The sequence below is a fragment of the Parus major genome, chromosome 13 (genome assembly GCF_001522545.3).
Source record: "Parus major isolate Abel chromosome 13, Parus_major1.1, whole genome shotgun sequence".
Classification (NCBI taxonomy): domain Eukaryota; kingdom Metazoa; phylum Chordata; class Aves; order Passeriformes; family Paridae; genus Parus; species Parus major.
Genome location: NC_031782.1, coordinates 827347 through 854482, shown reverse-complemented (window position 1 = coordinate 854482; position 27136 = coordinate 827347). Strand labels below are relative to the sequence as shown.

The following is a 27136-nucleotide window of genomic DNA, read 5'->3' as shown; positions in this document are numbered from 1 at the left end:
GATGGGCGGCAGGAACGCTGCTTCCCTCCCGGCACCGCCGGCTGTGGGATGTCCCAGTGCAGGGACACCGTCCTTCCCACCCTCCCACAGCCCTGACATTCCTGGTTCCCACTGCTCCAGAGCTGCCCCCGTGCCCTGGGGGCAGCAGGGCCATGCCTGGGCTCGCTGGGTGCCAGAGGGGGCTCGGCAGGGTGCTGGGACAGGTGCTGTGGGCAGGGTGACGCTGTTGCCTTGGCTGGGTTGGGTGTGGGGTTTGAGGTGCAGCTCTCCCTGCAGCATTTGGGATGGCTCCAGGCCCTGCCCGGCTCTCCCAGGCAGGAAGGTAAGTGTGGAACGGACACAGGCTTCATCCAGCTTCACCATCTGCTCTGCTTCCATCATCATCCTCCTGCCACTAAACCCCGAGCTGCAGCAGCCCCCCAGCCTCTCCTCGGTGTGCCCAGCCCTGTGCCGTGCCTGCTCCGTGGGGATCATCCCATAGGGGAGAGCTGTGGGGCAGGACAGACCACCCAAAGGTAGGACACCTCCAAACCAAGGCTGTGCTTTACATATGGTACATACAGAGTAAAGATGCTTCTCTCTGTCATGCCTGGTTGAAGCTGTGGAGTCAGTCACATCCCATCCCCACAACAGGATGGCTTTAGTTTGTTTATCCTTCCAAGGGGGAAAAAATGGTGTGTCTTATCACAGAATGAGCCTGGGTGTTGCTGGGACCTTACAAGGATTGCTTGCCAAATTCACAGTTTTTCAGATTCCAAGAGCTGCCTCTTCCTAATGATTTCTTTCTTACCAGGAGTTAGAAAGGAATTCAGCAGAACCCCTCAGTTAAAGCTGTGTGGGTCTCTGGGGAGTGGAGGCACCGTGCTGTTCCCGAGGGATTAGGTGAGCGGGCTGGCACTGAACCAGGTGCTTGTGCCAGTTACAGAGCCTTTATTTCTGTGAGCTGAGCTGAGCAGGACAGCGCTGGAGCTCCTGGCTCTGGCAGTGCTGGTGCCATTTGGTGCTTTTCCACAAGCTGGGTGACCATGAGATAATTCCTGCACACACAGAAACATGCAGGGTTCTGAGCTGTGTTGAGCTAAAGGTTGAAATATGGATCCACAGGACAAATACCCTCTGTGACCCCAAATATTGGGCCATTTAAATGTCTTTAATCCAATCTTTCAATGAGAAGTGCAGCATCTAACCTGATTTGATTGAGTGTGTGTGGGTGTCACTCCCCACGCTTGCCCAGCAAGGGGGCTGTGCCTGTGTTTTTGAGAGCTCTGTGTTTTTGGGGTTCTGCCCTCGGTGGGCCTGGGTTTGCAGTGGTGAGGATGAGGAGGGTGAGGAGGGCTGCCAGCAGCAGGACTGTCCCCAGCCCTGCCCTGTGGCTGCAGGCTGGCTGGGGCAGGGTGTCTGAATGGTGCCAGTGTCCGGCGGCTCCGTCCCCGCTGCTCCGCGGGGCTGCCCAAATAACGTCCCCATAAAGACACTTCTGTTTGTCCCAGCAGCTGAGAAATGTGGGCTTTGCCTCACTCTGTGGCCCGGGCTGGGGCCCTGCTGCTGCCGTCCCAGGGGTTCTGGTGCTCCCCTGCAATTACTGGGCCCACAGTTAGGATCTGTGGCCATGGGGAGCACCTGGAGGTGCCTCGAGGTTTGTGCTCCTTTGAACTCTGCTGCTCCTGTGATACCTATCCCTGAGCTCTGCTTCAGGACTTTGGGGTTTTCTCTTGTGTTGCCAGTTTTCTGTAATTCTTAGCTGTGGGCAGCTGTTCAGGAGGGGCTGTCTCCTGCAGCCCCAGCCTGCTGAGCTGGGAGCCTGCGCTCAGCGGGGAGCTGCAGGGAAAGCAGTTGGGTCACTCTGATGTTCTTCGTTCCTCCTGAGGAGTCCCAGTGATATTCCTGTGGCAATAACTCCAGTGGGTGCCAGAGGGAGGCTCCTTGGAGTGCAGATGTTGAGGCCTGCAGGCCTGGGCCATTTCTTGTGTCCCATTTGAGGCCGTGAGCACCCGTGTGTCCAGGGTGGCCTTTAAATGTGCCAGCTGTAAACTGTGAGCACCATCTGTGAAACGAGAGATGTTTGTTTGAGCTTCTGTTTACAAAAGCCCTTGGCTCCCTGCTAAATGCTCGTGTATCCCCCAGGTCTGCTCTGCCGGGAGCTGCGCCAGTTCCCAAATCCCCCTCGTCAGCGAGTGTCGCTTCTTCCTCTGCTGCAGCAGCGAAGTGCTGGGGCTGGGGTCCCTCCACCTCGGTCCTGGGCCCCCTGTCCCCCTCCCCAGGAAAGGAGCTCCTTCTCATCAGCTTTCCCTGGAGCACAGTGCAGAGTCTCCAATCCAGAGGGAAATTATTTTGCTGCAGGGCTCAGGCTCTTCCTTCCCAGCCACCAATCGGGCTTTTACGATGGGAATGCATTTATTTATTAGGGCTGGGTTTATTTTTATGGAAAAACTGCTCTGGGCAGGAGTTGTACTGGGTGAGTCAGCGGGACTGCTGCCCCGTGCCAGGAGCTGTCGCTGTGGCTGCGGCCACCGGGGCCACCAAACCCTGGCCAGGGATTTGTGTCCAAAGCAGTGCTGGGTTTCTGTGTCCCTTGGGTTTCTGTGTCCCTTTGCTGCCTGTGTCCTGTTGGGTGTCTTTATCCTGCCCCTGCAGGAAGCAGCTTCCTCAGAAAACAGCCAAGCATGAAGCAGAGAGCACGGTGTTTCCAGCAGAGATGTGTTCTTCAGCTGAGGCAGGGCAAGGGCAAGGGAATGCCTTACAGGGGAGGGTTTGATGGGATATTGGGCAGGAATTGTTCCTGGCAGGGTGAGCAGGCCCTGGCACAGGTGCCCAGAGCAGCTGGGGCTGCCTCATCCCTGAGAATTCCCAAGGCCAGGCTGGACAGGGTGTGGAGTGACCTGGGCCAGTGGAAGCTGTCCCTGCCTGTGTCAGGGGTGGCACTGGCTGCTTGCACCAAGGAGACACAGCCAGTTTAACACCCTTCCCATGTTCATCCATGCCTCCAGGCCTGCCAGTGTTCCCAGTGCTGTGCCCATCCTCACCCTCAGGCCCAGGGCACTGGTGGATGGGGCCATGGGCCAGGCTGAGCCCCCACATGCCAGCCCTGGCCCAGGCTGATGCTGCCCCTCCTTCACCCCAGGGACTTGGCATTTAGGGGAATAATAACCTTGGGAAACTCAGATTTAGTCAGTACATGTCTATTTGCATTTAATTTCATTTTCTCACTGACCAAGTATGGCTATTTCTTTGCCCTCTGTGGGTATGGAAAGAAATGAGGAGCAGATCTAAGGTCTAGTGGTCATGAAAAAATAACCCAGTTACTCCAAGGAAGAGTGGTTATTCCCACATAAATAAATCTTCATTAGGCATCCCAGTTAAAACTGAACATTTCTCTTTCCATGCCTGAAAATGAGAGAAATTTCAGATATTACTGTCTCCATCAGGAACTTCTCCAAGTGGCTGGGGGTGAGCTTTGGGGCAGGGGGACAGGGGACAGCACAGCAGGGACTGGGGTGCTGCTGCACCTTCCTCCCTTTGCTCTGTTCCTGTGCTCTGCTCTGGGGGCCTTCACCATCCCAAATCCAAGTGCAGCATCCCAGAATCATGGAGCCACAGACTGCTTTGGTTTGGAATGACCTTCCACTATCCCAGGTTGCTCCAAGCCCTGTCCAGACTGTCCTTGGGCTCTTCCAGGGATGGGGTAACACATCAAACAGGAGAGGGTAGGATTTTTTTTTTGGAAAAATGGTCTCTTAAAAATGCAAATAACTTAGACAATTATCACATGAAAGCAAAAGCAGGTGAGGTGAAGCAAACAGGCCTTTAACTGCTGCAGGAGAGACCAGGCTGTGCCTGCTGTGCCTGCCCATCTGTCCTCATCCAGAGGGGCTGTGGTGAGCCAGAAATGAGTCCTTAACCTGCCTGACCTCCAGTTCCTCTCCCTGTGCTCCCAGGCCCTCGTTCTGCTCAGCTTTCATCAATCTCTGCTCCTGTTGTTTATAATCCTGAAGAATAATGGCAATTAGAGGTGCAGAGGCACAGGTCCCACCCTCATCCTGCCTTCCCGGCAGCCACTTTGGGAATGTCCCTCTGAAATGGCATCTCTGGGACTTCTGTTTAAGAAATTTGCTCGTGCATCAAGTGCTCCTGTCCCTGAGGAACCTGGATCCCCCCCTCTCCTTCCACCCTGAGATTCAGCCCCGCTTCATTTTGGATAAAGGCCAGGAAAATGCACTGGTGTTTTGTTTTGCAGCGTGTGTCACTATAAAAACAGTGACTTGTGCTTGGAGGGGTCCAAATCAGGAGGAATTTCTCCATGGAAAAGGTGGCCAGGCCTTGGAACTGCCCAGGGAGGTTTGATTGCCCATCCCTGGAGGAATGGCAGGAATTCCTGGAGGTGGCACTTGGTGCTCTGGGCTGGGGACAGGGTGGGGATGGGGCACAGCTCAATGGGCTGGGAGGGCTTTTCCAGCCTCAGTGACTCTGGGATTCCGTGTGTTCCTCCTGGCTGGGAGAGCTGGTGCCCAGGGGGGTCCCAGGGGATGGTCCTGGCAGGAATGGGGCTGCCCCAGAGGCTCCCATCTTGCACTGGACTCTGAGGGCCCTGGGTGCTTCTCACTGTAGCAAAGACATTTCCATTTCAATTTCATTTTCTGGTTCGGTGTTCTGATGAAATGGCAAAGGAAGCCCTGTGCTCGGCCCTGGGCTCTGCCATGGCTGGGAGCTCCCTGCTGCATTTGGGGTGGGGAACGTGGGACTGCGAGGAAATAGGAACTTGATTAATTGCGAGGCTTTGGGCAAAACAAAGCTGTTTCTTCTTCCTTCCACTGCATTGTGGCCGCCTGGCCGGGAGCCACCGCGGCTCTGGAGCAAGCCAAGAGCTGGGAGAGGCGTGTTGGGGCCAGCAGAGCAGGGCTGGGGCTCCCTGGGGACCTTCCTCTGCTCTGTGTCCCCTGCTGCCCTTCCCTGGGGGGATTCACCCCGAGCACCCCTGTGTGCTGCACCCCATGGTGACAGCTGGACACTGGGGCTGGGGGAAAGTGTCTCCCTCCACCTACTGCCACTCAGAGCTCAGCCCAGACCCCAAAACTCTGCTCTTCTGCCTCATCTGCCTTTGGATCGCCAAGGCCTGCCCCGAGGGGCGGATCTGCGGGCTGCCAAACAATAAATGGCATTTTTGGGGGATTAGGTAAAATCTTGTAATCAGAGCAGCTCCAGAACAGCCTTATCTAAATCGCTCTTTAAGAGGAGCAGACCCATTCCCAGCTGTGGTCCTGGGCTGGGACAGGGGGTTTTACACCCAATATCTGAGGTTCCTGCGCAGTGGGGTGGCTGGAGATGGTGCAGGAGGTGCCCTGGGTGGCCCCCAGCCCTGGGTCCCCAAGCCAGGCTTTTGCTGCTCCCTTCCAGGCAGGGTCAGGGTACTCTGTTATTTCATCTCCCCTCCCCTCGATGCCTCCTTGTGTGGCTGCTCAGGGTTTGCATCTTCTGTGCCTCAGCCAGGGGTTGGTTTGTGCTCAGGAGGAGCAGAGATTGCTGCCAGCTTAGAACAGAACCCGCCTTGCTCCCCGTCCTCTTACTTGAGAAAAGTTCCTAAAATTCCCAGTCTGCTGCTTGGCTGATTCCAGATGACATAACATTCAAACTATCTTATGACTTATTTTTTTTTGGTGCAGGCTGTTGTGAGGGTGTCTGTGTGTTTGTTTCTTTTAGAGCAGTTTTAGCTTGGGAGTCCTAGATCGTGCCTGTGGTGAGAAAGCTCCGTAAACCAGAGTGATTCAGGGCTCTGGCAAATGTCCTCAAACCTGGCTGTGGAAAACACAAGCAGCAAACTCAATAGACTCCACAGATAAATATACTTGAGGCTTAGTTGCTGATGGCCATATAATCTTTAAATTTATATCTGTGTATATAGATATATATATATATACACACATGTATATGTACAGATTTCTTATAGAAGGTTGAACTTTATGATCTTGGAGGTCTTCTCCAACCTTAATGATTCTGTGAATTCCTTCCCTTGTTGTGCTTAAATAATCCAGGGTTTATTTTCTAAGCATCTGTATCCTTTCCTGAGGTATTTCAAGATGTGTGGAAAAGAGTGCTGCTCGTGGGCTGCAGGAGCAGGGGTTGGTCTGGGGAAGGCAGAGGGAGGTGACACATTTCCATTTGAGGTGGATGTTTCAGGCAGTCTGGGTAGGAGCAGCCCCCAGCAGTGGGATCCTGCCTGCCCCAGCATCTCTGTGTGCTGCTGCAGGCCCACAGGAGGAAAAGGTGGGACCTGTTTTCCTGCTCTGTGGGCTTTCCTTGGGCCCTGGAGTTTGGCACAACAACTGTGCAAAGCTTTAGCTCCTTCACTCTTCGCTCGGCTCTTGGTCTAGAAACTTCCCACTAATTAAATTTGGAAATGAAGGCAAATATTCACATAAAACAAGTCTCTGGCCCTGTGGCCAGCCCCACGTGACCCAGTGGTCATATATCAAAATATTTCCTGCATTCATCCATTCGAGCTGAGGGGATTTGTCAGGCTGAGCCCTCTGGGGCAGCAGCAACGAGCTGGGGCTGGCTCTGAACCCTCTGCCTTGCCCTGGCCATGGCTCTGCTCCTCGGGGCTCTGGAGCCACAGGGGGTGTGGGGGTGGCTGCAGATGGACAGATGGACAGACAGATGGACAGATGGACAGACAGATGGACAGACAGACGAGCAGCCTCTTCAGAGGCTCCACAGCCCAGGCCACCCCGCAGCTCCTGCAGCCTGACTCCCCCACCCTCAGCCTTTCCCAGTGCTGCCCCTCTGGAGACTCCTCAGATGTCTCTGCCTTTGAGGAGCACTGTTCTGTTTGGATGATGCTCTGGGAACATCTAAGGGTGCTTCTCACGAGCTGAGTGAATTTAGATTTCCTTGCAAGAGTTCTAAAAAAGCACCTCAAACTTCAGCAGCACGTGATGTTTAAGAGGAGCTTTCTAGAAAGCCTTGGAAAAAAAAAGAGATCTTGTACTCCATTGCTTTCCTAATTCCTGTAATTAGTGTGGGGATTGCTGCACAGCAGCATCTTCAAAGGAACTGCCTCAGACAGATACTGGCTAATGGAAATTATGCTTTCAAACAGAGCAGGATTTGAAATCCCTTGCAGTTGCAGATGCAGGAATCAAAGATGCTCCACCAAAGCCTTCCCCAGGGCAGTCACAGGCATTCTGTGTGAAGAGCTGCTGTGTGGAGCTCAGGATCATCCTCCTGCTGCCCAGGCCTCTCTTGTTCTCTCTCTCCTCCCCTGCCTGCCTTCCCCCGCTTTGATTTTGGGGTCCCGGGGTGCCCCAGCCTGCTCATCCCCCACATCCAGCTCTGCTCCCAGCCCCTCTGCTCAGTCTGTCCGAGTTTCCTTTGGGCACAGCCAAACCTTTCACAGAGCCTGCTGGAAGCAGAGGGATGGTACATTAGGTCTTCCTGCCACCTATCAATGCCACCTCAGATGAAACAGAGTGGAGAAACGGCCGAGTGCATTCTTTGGTTCCTCTTTTTGCAGGGGGATCAATTCAAACCCAGGGATGTAGCCCAGACTCTCCCTTGTAAGAGTCTTTTGATGGCTCTGGGAGTGTTTTTGAGGCTCCAGCCGCACCACACATCCCACAGCTCCCCCCTGGCCCGGCAGCTCCAGCTGCTGAAGGAGCTGGGGTGGCCAAGGGGACGTGAGTGGGCTTCAGATGGGGACCCCCCTCTGCCCCTTCCCCAGCTAAAGGCTGACAGTCCCCCGAAGGGACCCAGGAGAGCAGGGCTGCTGCCTCACAAAGACATCGTGTCTCCTCTGAAAGGAGATCCTTGTGCCTGATTAATCTCCTAAATTAGCTGGAGCTGTAAGGCCAGCGCTTTCCCCTCACCTGGGGGTAACCCAATCCCCTGCTGCTGTGCAGACACTGGTGACAGGGCAGTGCTAAGCTGGGACATTGTCAGCAGCAGCAGAGCTGGCAGCAGTCCCCAGCCTGTCCCCATGCACTGGCACCGTGCCCCAGGCCTGCGAGTGAGGGGTCCTGCAGGGGAGGTGTCCTGGCTGGGCTCTGGGAAGGAGCACTCATCCATCTTTTGGTGATGTCTGCACCAGCACCTGGAAAAACACGAGTGCCAGCGGCTGTGACACCTGTGGAGCTGAGGAAAACCCCTCTGGCTTCAGACTGTGCGGAGAGAGAAGGGAGGTCAGGCGTGGGGATGGCTCCAGACAGTGCCCAGGGTGTCCCTGGGGAACCCGAGGAGCAGGGGAAGGTTATTTAAACATGCTCCAGGGCTGGAGCTCCTCTGCTCTGGAGCCAGGCTGGGAGAGCTGGGGGTGCTCACCTGGGGAGGAGAGGGCTCAAGGAGAGCTCAGAGCCCCTGCCAGGGCCTGAAGGAGAACTGGAGAAGGACTTTGGACAAGACTTTGGTCTGGACTGGCAGTGAGAATGGCTCCCGGTGCCAGAGGGCAGGGATAGGTGGGATACTGGGAAGGAATTGTTCCCTGGCAGGGTGGGCAGGCCCTGGCACAGGTGCCCAGAGCAGCTGGGGCTGCCCCTGGATCCCTGGCAGTGCCCAAGGCCAGGCTGGACAGGGCTTGGAGCAGCCTGGGACAGGGGAAGGTGTCCCTGCCATGGCTGGGGTGGCACTGGAAGGGCTTTGAGGTCCCATTTATTTTTTATTTATTTTATAACAGATTTACATGCTAAAAAATGAGTGTTTGAGCCTGTGCTGATGAGGCTCAAAGAAACCATCTTTATTTTCTGTTAAGATCTGAGCCTGGAAGTGGCCTCCTGTTGAGTTATGTGGGGGATACTCCTTAGTCAGGAATGAATTTTTTACGGTGGGGAATAACTGTTCTGGTCATTTCCAGAAATTGCTTGAAGAGTGAAAGGAACCTTTCTCCCTTTGGAGAGCTGACAGTGGCAGCTCCTGGGGGGAGTTGCTGCTGCCATCCCGAGCTGTGTGCCCTGCTGGGGTGGTACCAGAGCACAGGTTTTGCTCCAGGGCTGGTGTGGGGCAGGGCAGGAGGATCCCCCTTGGCCATCCGGGCATCCCTCCTGGCTCCCTGCAGCAGAACAGCTCTGCAGGCTGGAGGAGGGCTTGGCTTGGGGGAATAATGAGCAGATGTCCCCACTGGCACCCAAAGGCAGGCTCCAGGGCAGTGGGGTGGGTGCTGCAGGGCTGGAGCCACCGCAGCCTTGGGCAGGGGTCAGGGCTGTGCTGCCCCAGGGCAGGTGCTGGTGGCTGGCAGCAGGGACAGCATCCTTCCATATCCTTCAGCTTCCCTGCAGCCCCAGGTTCCCAAAAGGAGGTCACCCTCAGGCACACAGCTCAGCTTTAGCTGCTCGTGGCTGGCAGAGCTGCAGGGCTGCCCGGGGCACAGGATGTGTTTAGCTCAAATATTTGATCCTCCCAAGCCCCCCACAGCTGAGCTGGGAGCTGTGATCCCACAGGGACTTTAATTTCCTTCATTTGCCACGGATCCCATATGGTTGTTGGGGTGGCAGATGGGAGAGTTTTCTTTTCAGGGGGAGGTAAGATAGCAGTGCATGAATGCCAGGGAGGAGTGAGATTTCTGGAGGGCTGTTGGGTTCTGCTTAATTGCAAACAGAATTTGTTGGTGACTAATGCACCCAGCCTTGCAGCATTAGCTCATGTTAGAAGCTGTGGCACGATGGAGAAGCCATGACTAAGACACTGGCTCCTGATTTACCAACACTTCCCTCCTAAACTGCCACTTTGTCTCCCTGCTGCCACATTACAACTTTTCTATTAATAATTAAGAGCTTTAACACAGTTTGAAAGCACTCGGTTCAACATAAAACCCTCCAGCCTGATTTTGAGTCTGCTGAGAGCCTTTTGGGCAGAGAGGAAGAGGGAGGGAGGTATTGATGGAGCAGAAAATGCAGCTGCTGAGCAAAAGGTGGAGATACTGGGAAGAAATCCTTCCCTGGCAGGGTGGGCAGGCCCTGGCACAGGTGCCCAGAGCAGCTGGGGCTGTCCCTGGATCCCTGGCAGTGCCCAAGGCCAGGCTGGACACTGGGGCTGGGAGCAGCCTGGGACAGTGGGAGGTGTCCCTGCCATGGCAGGGGTGGGAATGGATGGGCTTTGAGGTCCCTTCCAGCCCCAGGCCATTCTGTGACTCTGTCCTGTCCAGGCTGGTTCGTGTGGAGCTGTGGCTGCCTCCATTCCCTGCCCCACCTCCCCCTGCCTGTCCCCGTGCTGGGACTGTGTGAGAGCAGTCCCTGCTGGGTCTGTAGCCTGCTGGTGGTACTGGTAATTCTCTGTTGTGAACAAGTTGTGCAGCTGTCACTGAAATGCTGTTCCCTGTTAAGATGTCACGGTGCTCCATCACCTGGAGCCCACCTGGGAGGACACCTGTGCTGGCACCAGGCTGGTCCTGCAGCTCCCTTCCTGCAGCGCCTGCTCATGCTGAGAACTCATCCATTGCTGACTCTCTGCTCGCTCCCTCACTCTCTCCAGCACTCACAGCAGGCACTCAGCTCCGTGCCAGGATTCTGTACCAAAGCAGCTCTGTCATCTCCTCCCTCTGCACCACTGAGCATCATCCGTCTGCGCTTGGGAACGTGGGACAGCAGCTCCAGCTCTCCTCCCCGCAGCCACAACTCATCCTGGGCTCTCTCTTCTTCAAGTGGAAAAGCTTTTAGATGGTTTAGGAAATGACTAAAGCAGGGAAATATTCCCACACATGGGAAATCAGCCAAGCAGCCAAGTGACAAGACAAGCCCATGTGCTGGGTGTCATCAGGATTACAGAGGGACACGTCCGTGTTGGTGGGAAGAAGATCCTGAAATCTGTGCTGATGGAGATGGGGAACTGGTACATGGAGATGTGGGGAAGGTCTGTACTGAAGAATTGGAGACTTTTTTGGACCGGTTTGGTCAAGTGATGCTGACCACAGGCCATTTTAGCTGCTTATTCCTTTAAATGTGTCATTTTTTCCACCCAAACGAGCATGCAGCAGCATTACTCCTGAGAGAGTAACACTGCAGAGAATTAAACATCATTTTTCTTGCCTCAAAGTACCAAGCACAGGAGGAGCCCTGCCAGACTGGAGCCCTGTGAGCTGGTGGTCAGGTCAGTGCCCAGGAGCTGCTGGGCTTCCCGGAGCCCATCCATCACTCCAGGCTTTGCTAGGACCTGCAGCACTCCTTGAGCCCCAGGAGCTTCCCAAAGCCAGGCTGCCTCCCATTTCATTTAGGCAACAGAGCCATGGCTGCTGGTGAGCTGCAGTCTTGTCCTTGTTTCAGCAGAGCTGAAGTGCTCTGGCATTACATAAAGCTGTAATTTTCTTTTTTCTTGTTGCTTTTGAGAAGAACCTTATGTTCTGCAGCTAGGAATAGATCAGGGAGCAAAGGGCTGGGTGGTCCTTGATGTATTTTACTGCAGTCAGGTACTGATCATGTCAGAACGGGAATATTGTTGTTTATTCTTGAGGTGATTTCATGAAAGGGCTGGAATGCTCCAGTGGGCTCTTCCCATCCATAGCTGTGAGATGTTCTGTGGCAGAAATAGCCCCGAGTTCCACAAAAATAAACAAGTTGTAAACATGTTTGAAGTGGAAGCGATGTCCTCTCGGCCAGGAGAACAAAGCAGCAGAAGTTGTCTGGAGACCTGCTGAGAGGGGCTCTGAGAGCTGCACATGCCTCGGGGCCCTGAGCCGGCTGAGCAGCCAGAGGCAGCCTGGGTGGAGGAGGACGAGGAATGAAAGAGGCAGGTTAGGAGAAAGGATCACAAAAATAATTTTTTAGCTCCAGCAACTCCTGCAGAGTTTTGAAACAAGAGTTATTGCTTTTTTTCATGTGTTTGTGCAGCAAACTAAACATCTGCATGGGAAAGGCAGCGTGTACGGCCGGCACGGGAAGCAGGGAGGAGGATTTAACTCCTAAATTCATTCCAAGTACTGTGCTTGCAGGAAGAGTGGGATTGCTGGAGTGGAAGGTGCAGGTGCCCCTGCAGGTGCTGTGGCACTGTGCCCTCCCTGCCCTGCAGTGCTCCCTCCCTGCAGGATCACAGCCACTGCTCGAGGGGCACTCAGACCAGCAGGAAGGGCCTCAGGATGCCTTGGGCTATGCACTGATGGAGTTCCCCCAGCTGCTTCTGCTGGGGAAGGGTCCATTCTCACCTTGGAAGACTCGAATTTGAGGCATTTCTTTGTTTCCTGCTTCTGATGGTTTTGGTTCTTAGCAATTTTCTCTGTTTTGTTTCTACTGTGCACCCAACAGGAAGAGCCCCTCGCAAAGCCCTCCCGAGTAAGAAGAAGGAAAAAATCCATCCAGCTGACATTTGCTGCCTGCAGGCAGCAGCCAGAACTTCCCCCCAGCCTCTCACCACCTCTGCTCTTTTTGTGAGAAGCAAAGCAAACCGGATCCTACAAGAAAACTGTTTTCCAAAACACCAGAGACCTCGGGATAGCCCGTTCCTCACGTGCACTGGCATCCCCAGCGAGGCAGGACGCGGGTCTGGCAGTCACATAAGCTCAGGAGGGTGATACTCAAGCAGCAGCTTGAAAAGAAGCACCTGCATTTCATGGGAGGGAGGTGAACCCTTCACACTCATCATCTGGGGTGTGTCAGTGCTGGGGAGCAGCTCAACTGGGTCCTGAGCTATCCATGGGCTCTTCTTGAGGAAATGTTCTGGAAGGACTTGCAGAGCAGCTCAGTCACCGTAGGACCGTGTCCATCCTCTGTGAGCACCTGATGGGCACGAGGTGTTTTCTGTGGCACCGAGGATCCAAAGACACCAAAGTCCTGCTCCAAATTAGTGATAACTTCCTAGGCAGAGGCTGGCCTGAGTGTTGGTTCTTCCAGGCTTTTTTCCCTGGTAGCTCAGAGAATCCTGTGGTTGCATTCCCCGCTGTCAGGAGCGGAGCGGGCGCGCAGTGGTGGAGCGATGACAGAGTGACTTGAGGAGCAGTGAGAGCCACGTTCTTGTGCCATGATTTCATCTCAGAAAGTGCAGCAGCAATTCCTAGTCCTGGAGCCCTGTGCCATTGGATTTTCCTTCCTTCGTGCAGTGGACAGGACCTGGGTTGGTGGCAGACTCAGTGGCCATGCCATGGTGGCACACCCAGTGCCATGTCTCAGTGGCCATGCCATGGTGGCACACCCAGTGCCATGTCTCAGTGGCCATGCCATGGTGGCACACTCAGTGCCATGTCTCAGTGGCCATGCCATGGTGGCACACTCAGTGCCCTGTCTCAGTGGCCATCCCATGCTGGCACACCCAGTGCCATTCACAGTGGCCATCCCATGGTGGCACACCCAGTGCCATGTCTCAGTGGCCATCCCATGGTGGCACACCCAGTGCCATGGCCTCTTGCACCTTGAGCCACCCACAGCCACAGTGGTGGGAGGGCTGGTGGCTGTTGGTGGCCACTCTCAGCAGGACAGGCTCAGCCACGTTTTGGCCACCAGCTCATTGCCCCTCCAAGTCCCACCTTGGCCAGGCTCCTCTTGGAGAAGGGAATTGCTAGACCATCTTTTTGAAAGAACTGCTGCTTAAAGGGTTAATTTTGGCAGTTTGGGTGTCCTTGGAAGCACCTCCTGTTTGTGGGCAGGAATAGATGGAATATCTGGGAAGTACCAATGGCTGTCAGGTTTGGTAAAGACAGGAAAACTCGTTTTTCAGAAGATGGACAGTTTTGATGACAGAAATGCTAAAGGATTGTTTTTAAATAGTGATGATTATTAGCAGAACATTTTGAGGATCTCGTTGGTAGCCTGCCTGACAGCATTCCCCGTTTTCCAGCCTCTGGTGAAGTCATGCTTCACTCATTTCTGTATCCCATTCCTCTGTGTGTGTAATCTTCTGACATAATAAAGGTGTTGCTTGTAATTCCAGAGGGAATTAATCAGTGTCTGTTGAATCCAGTGACACAGCTTCTGCAAGGAGTCAAGCCAAGGGTTTGGTCTTGAACAGAGATGGTCCAATTTCCAAGGGGAAAGCATCCATGTCATAAATATCCCCCTGTGGTGGCACCAGAGCACATTGGAGAAGGTTAAACGTTGGTCTGGACTCTTGTAGGGCTGAGGTTTTCCACTTGTTGTGGAGCCACCATTCCCTGGATCCCTTCCCTCTACCCCAGAAGGCCCCAGCTGAGGGGTAAGGACATCCTGGGGGTTGTGTCCTGTCTCCACCCATCACTCTGTCATCAGAGGTACTGTCCCTCTCTCAAGGAGAAAACACAAGTCATGATGCTTTTACAAAACTTCTTGTTTTTACAGAGGCATTTGCAATGTGGAGAGGGATTTCTGGTGTTTTATCAGGGATGGAGTTTCTAATCTGAACTCGATAGGGAATACCAGTGAGTTGCTAAGCAGAGAAGCAGTAAATGAATCAAACTGATGTTTTAGTACAATAATTGCTTTTAGCTGAAACTGAGAATGACCTGAATCAAACAGTTTGGAAGGACCCCAAAAATTTCTGTGCATTTACCAGTCCAGTAGCTTGACTCAGCTCCTGTTGACAGCTGTGGCTTCAGGAGTCAGCACAAGGGGAAAAAGGGATGTAAAGCATGGAAAACAAAATCAATGACACTTTTATACACGGCATGTATGAGCACCTCAGGTGACAGTCAGGGGGTGGAGGCTGCTCTCAGGCATCATTAACATCCAGAAATGGCAGCAGCTGTTTCTGGGAGCTCTGGGGGACATGAGGCAGGTAAGTGGCCAGCACAGAGGCTCGGCACGCGGGGCGCCCGCTGCGATGGACGGGGCAATGGAGTGGGGGTCAGTTGGAAGATCCAGCTCTTGTTGTCCAGACAAATGCAGATCCAGCCTTGAAACACTTCCCAAGGTCTTGGCTCTTCATTTCGTGGCTGTCTCATGCTCGGAATATTCCCAAGGCACTCGCTATCGTCGGCTGTCGTCTCTGTGTCTCTCGGTTGCCGTTTGTTGCTGTGGTTGCACGTTGATAAGGTCTCTGGTTATGTCTTGCAGCCCTCAGAATCCAAGCCCAACGTCACCCCTCTCACCGTCCTGGCCCATGTTCTCTGCGCCATCAAGTCCTATGCCCACCTCCTCTACGTCCAGCGACTCATCCCCCATCAGGTCTGTTGCACAATTCGCTTGGCTTTTTGTTGCTTTTGCTATTTCTGTTTAATTTCCTCGGTTTCCCCCACTTCACTTCCCTTTCCCTTGGCATCCTGCTCGACCCCTCCCAGCACAGCTGTCTGCATTCAGCAAGAGGGGAGCTTTCAAGCCCTCCTGCCCCAGGAGAGCCCCTTGGAACACCCCGAGCCCCCGGGTCAGGGAGCGGGAGCTGTGCTCGGTGTCCCTGCCGGGCTCAGCTCAGCCCCGCGCTGGCTTTGCTCTGCTCTGCCACAGGTAAGAAGTGTCCTGCCAGGAGTAAAGCTTTGGAAAGCTCTGCCATCCCTGCTTTTCTGGCCACAGAACTCATCTGGGGTCCCAGGAGGGTGATGGACACGGGGTGGCACAGGCTGCTGTGAGCCCAGGCTGAAGGTCCTTGGGCACTGCTGGAGCTCATCGTTCCTGGGAGCTGCAGACGAAGCAGAGCAGGATTCCCAGCAGCTCCCGGAGCAGTGGGGCAGGCTGAGCTGTGTGCCAGCCCCAGGGTCCCCCTGTGCCCTGCACCAGAGCAGGCGCTGCCCAGGGGTCCCTGTGTGCCTGAAAATACCTTTTGTTTTTCATCTGATGGTCTCAAGTGTGTGAGTGGTGCCTCCCCGGCAGTGAAGGACCCTCTGGAGCTGGGAGGATTGTTTGCCCATCCTGGTTTTGAAGTGTTTGGGAGCTGCTCGTGTCAGGCAGCTGGAATTTGGAGAGATCTCCATTTTGGGCTCTCTTTGCAGCAAAGCCAAAACCATTCCCAGCTCCTGGGCTTGGAGTTTGGTTTGGAGGGGACCTGCTCTTGCCATGAAGCGTTGCTGCTTCCCTGGGCTCATCCGAGGAACTCGGGGGAACTTCAAGTCCAAGGAAAGATAGAATTGGTGAAACCACTGATCTGAGAATGGTGGCACCTCGTTCTGCACCCCAGCAGCTCCTGGGGCACTTCATCACTTCCCTGGGCCGTGTCAAGCTGAGCAGCAGTGCTGGGTGTGGGGGCTGCTCGAGCAGGGCCTGGCTGGGCTGGCTCTGTCACTGTCACCGCAGCCTGGCAGTGTCCCAGCCCTGCTCCAGCCCAAAGCTGGGAAGGATGGCTGGGGATTCCAGCAGGGACAGCTCTGTGTGCCTGAGGAGCCCTGGGGTTCCTCTTTTTCCTCTCCCTGCCAGCAGTTTGCTCCATTCCTGGTTCTCCCTGCTCCGATTCCCTCCCCTGCAGTGTGGGCTGACACTTCCAGCAAAATCTAATGGCTGTTAAATCTTTTTTACCTTCAGGTACAGGCTCTAAAGAAGTGCAGCAAATTCTTCACTGATTTGCTTGGCTTTCTGTTTTGAAATAACCTTCCCCAAGTGCTAATTCTTCCCTGTGAAATTCTCCTCGTGGTTGCAGCTGCACTTGGATGGGTTTGGCAGAGCGGGGCCGGTGGCAGTGGGTCACTGCCAGCACCTGCTGCCACCTTTGCTCCGTGCCAGCCTCTGGCCAGTGATGGCCCCTCAGATACAGAACATTCCAGCTCCATCCTAGAGCCTGGAGCTGTCCTGGGACCCCCGGCTTGGGCTGGTGCTGTTTGGGCACCAGTGCAGGCCAGTCCAGCGGGGCTCAGGCTGGGGTTTGTGCTGAGGTCCCCTGCAGCCCTGTGCCTGTGCTGGTGGCCCTGTGCCTGTGCTGGTGGCCCTGTGCCTGTGCTGGTGGCCCTGTGCCTGTGCTGGTGGCCCTGTGCCCACAGGTGACCTCTCTTGCAGCTCCCCTCTGCGCAGGGCCCGTGCGCTCTATGCCTGCAAGGCCGAGCACGACTCCGAGCTCTCCTTCACGGCCGGCACCGTCTTCGACAACGGTGAGTGCTGGGGCTTCCTGCTGCTGCTGCTGCTGCTGCTGCTGCTGCTCAACAGATCACACAGACACAGCTGGAGGTGTGGTGAAAGGAAGAGTTTGTTTTTCCTCCCAGGATTTATAGGTTTCTGACCATGGCCAGGGGTTGGATGGTCAGGATAAGACTTCCCCACTCCTCTGGCCATGAGAGATGCCCATCACAAGATGTGTAACAGAAGGAATGTATGCCTATCTCTGTGTTTATAGTTACTGTCCTGGGAAAGTCTTAGAAAGCTATGTCAGCGAGCTCAGAAGCTGAGTTTTCAGGGTGCCAGGGGCTCCCCAGAGTTTGCCAAACACGGCCTTTCCCAGGGGCTTCTGCCAAGGGGAGATTGGGATCCGGGTATCAGATCTGGGTCAGGTTTTGTGCAGGAGCTGGGAAAGCCACGAGTGTTCCTGCTGGGGCAGGTGGGCTTTGCTCAGACACCACGCTAATGAACACGGATCTGGTGTTTCCTGCTCCGAGACTTTGTGCCCCGTGGAACTGAGCAGCTCTGGCTTAGTTATAATCCCAGCGTCAGGAAAAGGCTTTTTACTACTTTCCAAGTCATTCTTGGCTTTTAAATGCTAAGCATTGTCATTTGGGAAGCTGCTGCCACAGGCACTGGTTTTGCCCTGGGATATAGAGGCGAATACAGCAGCGAGGGGAGGAGGATGAATATGTGTGAATTAAAGACAATCCTCCCAAGCAGCTCTGTAGTCATCTTATAAATAAACATGGTCTCCCCTCTGAGGGCCTGTGGGAATCAGAGCAGCTAGGAGGGGAACAAGTTTGAATTAAATACATGATGTTTGCTGATAAAAATCAATGGATCATTCAAGGGAAAAAGCACACAGCGTGTTCCTGTCGCTCGGCTGGCTGAGGACGGGAGTGGAACCAGCCTGGCTTGGTGGGAGCCCCGCTGCCATCACAGGCCTTTACACAGCCCAGAGAGGCAAAGGGATCTTGGCAATGCTTGGAGCCAGGTTCTAGTCTGAGCTTCTGTCAGGCTGCAGGTGGCTGAGCAGCAGCTTGATCCGGGTTTGGGGCTGCTCCCACAGCAGCAGTGGCTCTTTGGGAGCTCCAGTTGCCCTGGTGGCTCTTGCAGCCGACCCCAGCCATGGAGCAAGGCAGCGAGGCCAGAGCTGCAGAGTCCCAGGGAGCTCCAGGAGCTCTGGAGAAGCGGCTTCCCACCGTTATTGTGGGAGGGGGGATATTCCTCTGCCTGCAGGCGTAACCCTGGCCTGGCTCCTGCTAAATCAGCAGATTTTTGGAGGTTGATTGAATAAAGAAAAGGCTTTTGAGGACTGATCAGGTTTCTGGTTGCACACAATCAGGTTGCAGGGTTTGCTTTCCCGCTGGGATTGTTCCCTAACGCAATTTCCCTCCAGCCTGGGCCCAGGCCAAGCCGGGATGTGCAGAGTTACCATGTGCTGGAGTTAACCACGTTCTCTCCAACTTCCAAGAGGTCTTAGCTCAAATCCAGAGGAAGTTTTGAGCCCCTGTTTTTATCCCAAATACTTCACTTCGCTCTGGCCAGCAGCCCCAGGGAGTATTTGGAGGCTGCAGCTCGCTCGGTCCTGCAGTGGGATTGACTTGGTGAGGCCAAGCAGCCCCAGGGGAGCAGGCAGGGACAGAGCATTTCAGCTGCCTGAGCCCCTTGGTGTGTTCACAGGATGGTTTGGGTCAGAAGGGGCCTTGAGGATCATTTTAACTCTGTTAGTTTCCTTCCATAAGAATCAACACAAGCTGAAGTGTCCCTGTCTCTGCAGTTCACCCATCCCAGGAGCCCGGCTGGCTGGAAGGGACCCTCAACGGCAAGACAGGACTGATCCCCGAGAACTACGTGGAGTTCCTATAACTGTGGGGTGCACAGTGCCACTGCTGAGCGTTCCATGGTATCCATGGGGAGTCCTGCAGGCCCCTGTGCCCTCTGCCACTGTGTGACCGGGGTGAGGACACCCCTGTGCCCGCTGCTGGATGTTTGTGTGGCTCAGACATCGCCTCTCCTCCCTGCTGCCGGCGGGGGAGTGGTGCTGGGGACGTGGAGAGACTCCCCCAGCCCCAGGGGGGGTGCTGAAGCCCCCATCCCAGCGATGGAGAACCAGCCAAGGGACGGCCGAGTGCTCCGAGGGGCCGAGCTGAGGACTGGGAATGGCCCGAGGCGAGGGCTCCCTGCAGGGGGACAGTCCCTGGGAGCCCAGGGTCCCAGCCAGCAGAGCCCTGTGCTCCCAGAGCCTTCCCTGGCTGTCCCAAGGCCAGCTCAGTGGTGCCAGGGCACTCCCTGGGCTCTGGGGCAGGGGAAGGGGCTGAGCTCCAGGACTGGAGGTGCCCCTGGGCAGCGCTGGCTCTTGCAGGCGAGAGCGAGCCCGGGGGGCTCGGGGCTGGCTGGGCTCTCCAGGCTCGCTGCACTGAGGAGGGTTTGGACCAGACCCCTCACGCTCTTTTGTTTTCAAGGTTTTGATTTTGTGGGGCAGCCCTCAGTGTGTGTGTGAGGTGAGCAGCCCGTGCTGCCGTCCCCTGCAGCCCCAGGCACACCTCAGGGCTGCTGTTGGGCTGTTTGGTACCTGCCTGCCCCAGTCCCTCTGTACAGACACATCTGTGCTCACACACACACACACGGTGTGCCCTGCTGCAGCTGCCTCTGCCTCTCTCCAGCCTCGTCCTTCAGGCCTCCCCTTGCTTGCAGCCTCGTCTGTGCCAAGTCTGTGCAGTGCTGGTTGTGCCAGGTGAATTATTTCCATCCTTGGGGGCATTTGCTGCTGCCGTGGCCGGGATGGGGCTGGGGAGAGCCGGGAGGAGCCCTTGGACTGCGCCAGCCCGGCTCCTGCCTCCCTGGACACAGCAGGCCAGTGTGCAAACCCCTCATGGCTCCAGGGCGTTTGGAAGGGGACAGCTGGGAGAAGGAGCCCTGTTTGACTGCAGAGCCGGGATTCTGAGAGCTGGAATCATATTTTATAAAAAAAACAACATCTCAAGAGAAGCCCCGGCCCGTGGCGCTGGGGATGGATGTCATGGCTTTTTGTAACAGTTTTAAAGACTCTGAGTGACTGAATTGCTCTATGTGTCGCTTTTTATTTTTGAAAGGATTAATGTATAAATAGAGTATCTTAAAATATTATGAGGAAAAGATCTATATTTGATATTTTTAGAAGAGCTTTGAAGCTGGTGACCAAGAAGCTCCAAACCCCCTGGCCCCTGGCCTGGAGCTGCTGCTTCCTTCAGTCCCTGGTGTCACTTAGAGAGGAGGGAGCTGAAATTTCGACCCTCTTCATCTTTTTGTCCACAGTAATTAAACTTCCTGGGCTTTTGTCTTGGGGAAAAAAAAACAAAAGAGGAAAAAGGCGATCCTTTTTTTCCTGTTTCCAAGGTGGGTGGCACAGCTCATTCCCATGGGATCACACCCTCTCCATAACCCCTGGGGAACACTCTGGGCCCTCACTCATGGCTGGTATGGTTTGGGCAGGGGGGATGTCCCCAAACTGCCTCGTGGTCTCTGCTCTGAGGAGTTGGATGAAGAGGGAGAGAGGTTTGTAGGGATAAAATCCAGTGTTTCCCTCGCTTGTTCATCTCCATCCTTGGATTTTATAGCCAGCTTTTGTGCTATTTCTTGGCTTTCCTGAAGCCAAGGATGAGGCTTTATCCAGCCCTGGCATCAGATGGGGTTGGGCTGTATCCAGCCTTGGCTCTCTCCAGCCCCGGCTGCGCTCGGTGCCCTGGGGCTGGGGGTGTGTGAGAGCCCCTCCCTGGGCTGGCAGAGAGGTGGGGAGGGCTGATGGAAAGGGGTTTAAAATCCCTCACTGTGTCACCTGTCAGTGCTGTTTGTGTTTGTCCTGACCCGAGCCTCGCCGGGTGCTGCTGGGGATGAATGGGAATTGCAGAGGGCCAAGAGGCTCCAAAAGGCTTTGTCTGGGGCAGGCTGTTCAGGATCCTGCTTAGTGATGCTGTGTGAGCACCAGCAGCGCTGCTCCCACCGTGTCCCCACAGAACCTCCCCCTGCAGGGTCCCCCCCGGCTCCTCCAGTCACTCAGACTGGAGTAAATTCCTTTTCAGAGGCCCTTGGGAGCTCTTGGATGTGCTACCTAGAGAGTTTCTGGGAGGAGAAGTCCCACGCAGATGTATTTACAAGATGTCTCCTGGAGGAAAGGAAATCAAACCGAGGCAGAAGTTATTGCTCTTCCAGGAGAGCCAGTGGAATATTTTTTTTTTTAATTAAAATTTTCCAAAAAGAAAAACTTGTCTGGAACGCTCACTAAATGTTCCCATTTTAGGCCAGCTTTAATACTGTAGTAAACATTGGTTTATTCCAACAGAAATTAAAGGTAGGAAACCTTTTTTTTTAAACCAGCCTGACACAGCATTTGATGCTTGGTATTAAAGTTGTCAGTCAAAATGAAACGAAAGCTGGGTGGTGACGCTGCCGATGGGCAGAGCCTCTCCTGCAGCCCCTGGCTGGTCACTGTGGGCATTAAACCAAAAAAAAGAGATGGTGCAATGGTGTCTGTTGGAACTGACTTCAGAAGAGTCTCTTGGTGCAGCCCTGCCACGTTTCACATCGATGGCCAATGGTCCACAAGTGAGTTTGGTTTGGGTTTGGTGGCAGCTGGATAAATTAGGGTGGGCTGGGTTTGGGGTTGGGCTGGGTTTGGGATTGGCTGGGTTGGGTGTTGGGTGTTGGGTTGGGTGTTGGGTGTTGGATTGGGATGGATTTGGTTTGTGTTGGGCTGGGGTTGGGGTTGGGCTGTGGATGGATTAGCTGTGTTGGGTGTTGGATGTTGGATGTTGGTTGGATTGGGGTGGATTTGGTTGGGGTTGGGCTGGGTTTGGGGTTGGGCTGTGGATGGATTAGCTGGGTTGGGTGTTGGATGTTGGATTGGGGTGGATTTGGTTTGTGTTGGGCTGGGGTTGGGGTTGGGCTGTGGATGGATTAGCTGGGTTGGGTGTTGGATGTTGGTTGGATTGGGGTGGATTTGGTTTGTGTTGGGCTGGGGTTGGTTTGGATGCTTGAGGCCATTTGCTCTGGTCCTGTCCCTGGTTGCCTGGAGAAGAGGCCAAAGCCTCGTGGACAGCAGTGGAGCCCAGGGATGGATCAGGGGTAGCTGAGGGGAGAATTCACCTGCACAGAGCCAGAGCCCGAGGATGGAGATGTGAGTGCGTGGTGGTTCAATGCTCCTAACGAAGCAGAAACCTCAAAGCAATTATAGTTTGTACATTTGGGCTAATTCTGATTTTTAGCTTTTGGGAAATAACGATTAAAAGCCAAGTTTTTTTAAGAAATAGCCGTTTAAAGCTCTGTTCTCTGGGTGAGGAGCTGATTGTTTGCAGACGGGCTCAGCTGGTAATTTAGCACCATGCTGACAGCTCACGAGGTAGCACCTACCTATTACTTATTGTAAATCCTCCCTTCTGCTAATGAAGCCTATTCTGCTTCTAAACCTCAGACAAAAGGGTCTAGAAAATCACACCTGGGCTCTAAACTCACTGACGCAGGCAGGAAGGGGAAAAAGTCTGCGGCAGCCGGGTCACCGGAGACCAGCCTGGCTTGGATTAGGTGGGGATGGCAGAGCCGGCTCTGGAGCTGGGGGCGTGGGGGAGTTAGAGCAATCCCAGCTCCACAGGGACATTTCTGTGTCCCTGCTGTGTCCCCATCTCTCTGGGAGCCCCCACAGCTGCTCCCCAGGCCCAGCTGTTACCCTGGCAATCAGATAATCAAATGTCTGCAGAGTGCTCAGGGCTTTCCTCTGCAGCACCTGGGAGTGAAGAGCAGAGCAGGAGGGACAGGTGATGGGAGAGGCTCCAGGGATGAGCTCCAGAAGGGCTGGAATGTGGCTGGCAGGGAAGGTACCACCAGGGTGAGCATCTCCCTGCACAGGGGGCTGGGAAGGGCTTAAACCCCATCCAGTGCCCCCCCTGCCATGGCAGGGACACCTCCCACTGTCCCAGGTGCTCCCAGCCCTGTCCAGCCTGGCCTGGGGCACTGCCAGGGATCCAGGGACAGCCCCAGCTGCTCTGGGCACCTGTGCCAGGGACAATTCCTGCCCCAAATCCCACCTAACCCTGTCCTCGGTCAGTGGGAGCCACTCCCTGTGTCCTGTCCCTCCATGTCCCTGTCCAGAGCCCCTCCCCACGGTCACACACAGGTAAGTGCCCATCTCCAGCCGATGGCACCGTGTCCCACTGTCCTGGCAGCCAGCGAGGAGCTTTCCCACGGCTGCCCCGCTCTTGTGCAAACCAGCTCACCCTGACCCTGCTCACCACAGCCAGCCACAGCCCCTGGGGACACCTCGGTGCCACCCCGGGATGGAGCAGCCCCGTCTGCCCTCCCCTTCCCAGTCCCAGAGATCCTGGAGATGGTTTGTTCCTTCCTAAAGCTCATTAATTTTGCTGCAGCCATTATCTATCAGAAATATTTCTGACTCTGGGAGATGCACGTGCTGCTTTTGCCCCTGTTTTACTGCTGGTTATTTTTTGCCAAGTTTGGGTTTGGCTGGGCTTTTAGTTCAGTGCCACAATGTTGTTTCTGTGCAATTTTGGTTTAGTTTTGCTGCCGTGTGTGGCACCTGGAGCGCTGCAGAAGCGATGACTCCGCGCCATCCCCATCGTGCTGCTGTTTATTATTTATTTCCCCAGCAACGGGGATATATTTAGCCCTGGAGCTTTGAGCTGTTTCAGCCCCATTATGCTCAGCAAATGCAGCAGCCTGGGGCAGAGAGCCCTGGCCAGGGCCAGCAGGAGCCCCCCAGGACCCCGGGGGGGACCCCCAGCCTGTCCCTGCCCCACAGAGGGGCTGCGGGAGGGGAGGGTGAGAGAGCCACATCCCTCAGCTTCCCTCGGACTTGCCAAGGGTTGGCTTGGGCTGGCTGGATTTGTTTAAATTATTTTTAGTAATTGCTGTGTTTGAGGCTCGCAGGCCAGTGCTGTTTGTTTGGGGTGGGAACACGTGCGGCTCAGCTGGGGAAACGCTGCCTGCGAGCCAAAAAGGGTAAAAAAGGAAACGGTGGGAGAGAAAGGAGGAATTAAAAATGCTGGGTTTTAATTCTGGATTTGCTCTTGCAGGAGCCCAGAGAGGAATGTGCTGGGGCCAAGGCCCAGGGTGACAGGATGGCAGGGACAGCCCCCCTGTGTCACTGCCTGTCCCCCCATCTCCTCTCTCAGCTCCTCAGGGCTGCAGCTCCCCCTGCCCAGCCCCTGGAGATGATTTCCCCTCCGTGTTCTGCTCCTTGGGGACATGTCCCCGAGCCCCCTGCCCAGCCCTGGGCACACCAGGCCGCTTTTCCCTGCAGGAAGTGTCACCCCTGCATTAAGAGCACAATTCATGCCCACAGCTGATGCTGCCTCAGCAGTTTTGCCCCAACTTTTTTATGTGGTTTGATCTGATATCAACGGATCCCATAATTAGCAAGATTCCACTCGTTATTTTTTAAACCTAAGGCTCCTTGTTGTGACCTCAGAGAATATCCTTAGTTATGCTCTGGAGCTGTGCCAGGCCTGTGAGGGATTGGGTAAAGCTATTTACTGCCACCACCCCTCCTCCAGGTTGGATTTTATCAGCTGATCCACGGGCTCAGGCACTGGACACCAATGAACTCCCTTCTGGTGCTTCCTCTCCCTGCCACTCCTCCAGCCAGACTTGGACAAGTTCAATATTTACACTTTCTTAAATTCTGAAATGTCCATGTACTCTATATAATATATTGATATAATTTATTTTCAGGTTCACCAATAATTGAAGTTGTCAGTAACCCTGGTAAGGAAATGCACCAAACTGGCTGGACCCTGGCAGGAGCTTGGCAGGAGCACTGAGAGCATCTGGGAGCCCCTTTGGGATAACACTGAGACACAGCCTAGGAGTCTTTTATTCTGTAAAAGCCCAGAATTTGTGCCTGATGTGGCACAGCTCCGTGTGCCCAGAGCTCGACACGAGCTCACACTGCACAGGGGACACGGCCAGGGACAAGCCAGCCCACTGGGGACCATCCTGGGGGCAAACACCAACTCCACAGCTCAAATCACAAATGTCAGAACTGTAAAAATGGCATTTAATGGCATCTTTTCATAACCAGTCTGAAATGCCATCGTTTTATTGGGATAATGTGAACACAACAGGGATCACAAATTGCAATCCCATGCTGGGCTTCACCCCAGTTTCTTGGAAGCTGAGGACAGAGTCCGAGAGAGCAAATACCAGCAAAGCAAGGTGGCAGGTGAGGGAGGTGTGCCCCAGCCCACCCCAGGGCCGTGGAGCACGGGAGGGGGCAGAGGAAAGGGCAGAAACCCTGCGAGGAATCGGATCCTGGGCCACAAAGGTTTCTGGTATCAACATCAGTGCTTTTGTAAATGGAATGGGACAAAGGGGACTCTGGCTGGGATGTGACCACCCTGAGAACTTGCTGCTCTCACCACGAGCCCATGAGCCACTGAGCAGCTTTCTCTGCGTGTCTGATGGCTCTGCTTACAGCAGCTCTCTCTCCACGTGGTTATCGTAAATCCCATCCTTGTCTTGCCTCTGACCCCCCATCTGCAGCCATCCAGCTTGGGAATTACCGAGGGGAAATTTATGTAAGCTTTGTTTTAATTGCAAGCAATTCAAAGAAATCATTCCCTGCTGGGAACTCGGCCTTTTCTGCAGCAGTTAAATGAGATTTTATTGCAGCACGCCTCGCTCTGTGGCTCGGGGGGAGGCTGAGGTGGTTTTTGGTGACTGAGGGGTTGGAAACGCCAAAAACTCCGAGGGTCACTGGCAGGGAAGGAGCTTCATGGAGCATCCTCTGTTCCGGGGCTGAGACTTGTGAACCCAAGTGCAGCATCTTCACAGCCAGGGAGAGGCTCCTTTCAGCACTGCTGTTTTCCTTTTCCCGTTTTCCTGGTTTCTGTCTCTGCACAGGAGCCCAGGGCAGCTCAGCCCCCACCACCATCCCCTGCCTCTGTCCCAACCCTCACCTGGGGCCCCGAGGCTTTTCAGAACATTTCATTTCTATCACTGATGTTTGGCACCTGGCACCTGCCTTGGGAGGGAGCTTTTATCACCTTCTGATGGGTATCAGACAGTCGGGAACCCCTGCAGGGACAAAATACATTTAAAATCACAGAATTAAAGAGGGATTGAGGTTGGAAGGGACCTCAAACTCTCAGAGTCCCTCCCCTGCCATGTCAGACCCAACCCTCTCCAGGACAAAAACTCCACAAAAGCATTTTGGAGCCATTTAATGAAAAAAGCAGAATTTTATTATATGGTTTCTGTCCATTATTCGGCATTGCTGTAAATGGCTCACATTTACTGCAACTTCTGTACAGATGTGTGGCTTTGTATTACCAGAACAGCAAATTTAAATGAAAAAATAAATGTTCAACAATTCCACACAAGCTTTTACAGTCCAACATTTCACTGAGTAGGTGAAAACTACAGACTTGTTACTACAGAATTATTCAGCATGAATAAAAAACTACAACTTTTATTTTTAAACAGGAGTCACTGGTTTAATTTTTATTTTTTTTTAATGCTGTTTAAAATTGCTGTGATAAAAATAATGATTTTTTTATTTATTTTTTTTTTAATAATGCCATACACTGGTATGATATAGGATTTGTCCCCAGTATATATCTTTTTGTTTAATATACAAAATAGAGTAATGACCCATCTCTGCTGTGGGCAGGGGGTTGGAGGTGGGGCGTTCCCACACGCTCACAGCCTTCCCTCGGACACCAGGCCTCTGGCTGGAGAGGCCCTCGACCTTCACGGAAAATTTGGTTCCTATGAAACATGGATGGCTCAGCAAGGCCTGGCTGCAGCCTGGGCTAAGGGCCTGCTCCGTGGAGATGGGATCCCACACCGGACTGGGCTGGAAGGGACCCTAAAGCCCATCTCTTCCCCCCTTCCAGCGGACCAGGCTGCCCCGAGCCCCGGCCAGGCGGGCCTTGAACAGGGATACAATAATACAATCTTTATAAAATCTCACTCTACTCATGTCCCTGAAGTCCTCCCTCTCCGAAGCCGGGCCGCAGGGCGTTTCCCACAGCCCACCTTCATCCAGGCACTTCCTCCTTCCCTACCTTTTCCCGTGGGAATGGCGAGGTCACTTTTCGGCATGGATTGGCAGCGGTCCCCAGCCCCCCGCCCTCCCCGGTGTCCCCGTGTCCCCCTAAGGCCATTGCGATCCTGAGCTGCCCCCGCCGCGCCGGCGGATCCGTGCACTTTGTGATAAGGCACTGAAGGGCCGAATTCTCCCTGCTTTATCC

General features: G+C 54.4%; 1 protein-coding gene and 1 long non-coding RNA gene across 6 annotated transcripts in view; both read left to right on the top strand.

Annotated features, from left to right (window-relative positions):
- ARHGAP26 (Rho GTPase activating protein 26) overlaps positions 1-21135 on the top strand; it is a 98757-nt gene extending 77622 nt beyond the window's left edge. For 2 of the 5 annotated variants that reach the window (XM_015641713.2, XM_015641711.2), the window contains 3 exons: positions 14931-15041; positions 16794-16885; positions 18673-21135. In XM_015641713.2, the coding sequence (XP_015497199.1) occupies positions 14931-15041; positions 16794-16885; positions 18673-18761 (292 nt within the window). In that variant the 3' untranslated portion in view covers positions 18762-21135. Of the gene's footprint in view, positions 1-12215; positions 13833-14930; positions 15042-16793; positions 16886-18672 lie in introns of those variants that run through there. The other 3 variants (XM_015641715.2, XM_015641714.2, XM_015641717.1) reach the window with 2 other exon arrangements.
- Positions 21136-21828: 693 nt separating this feature from the next.
- LOC107210894 lies at positions 21829-26363 on the top strand. Its single transcript, XR_001524031.2, has 2 exons — positions 21829-22047; positions 24615-26363. It is a non-coding gene; the product is annotated as an uncharacterized LOC107210894 (long non-coding RNA).
- The last annotated feature ends 773 nt before the right edge of the window (positions 26364-27136 follow it).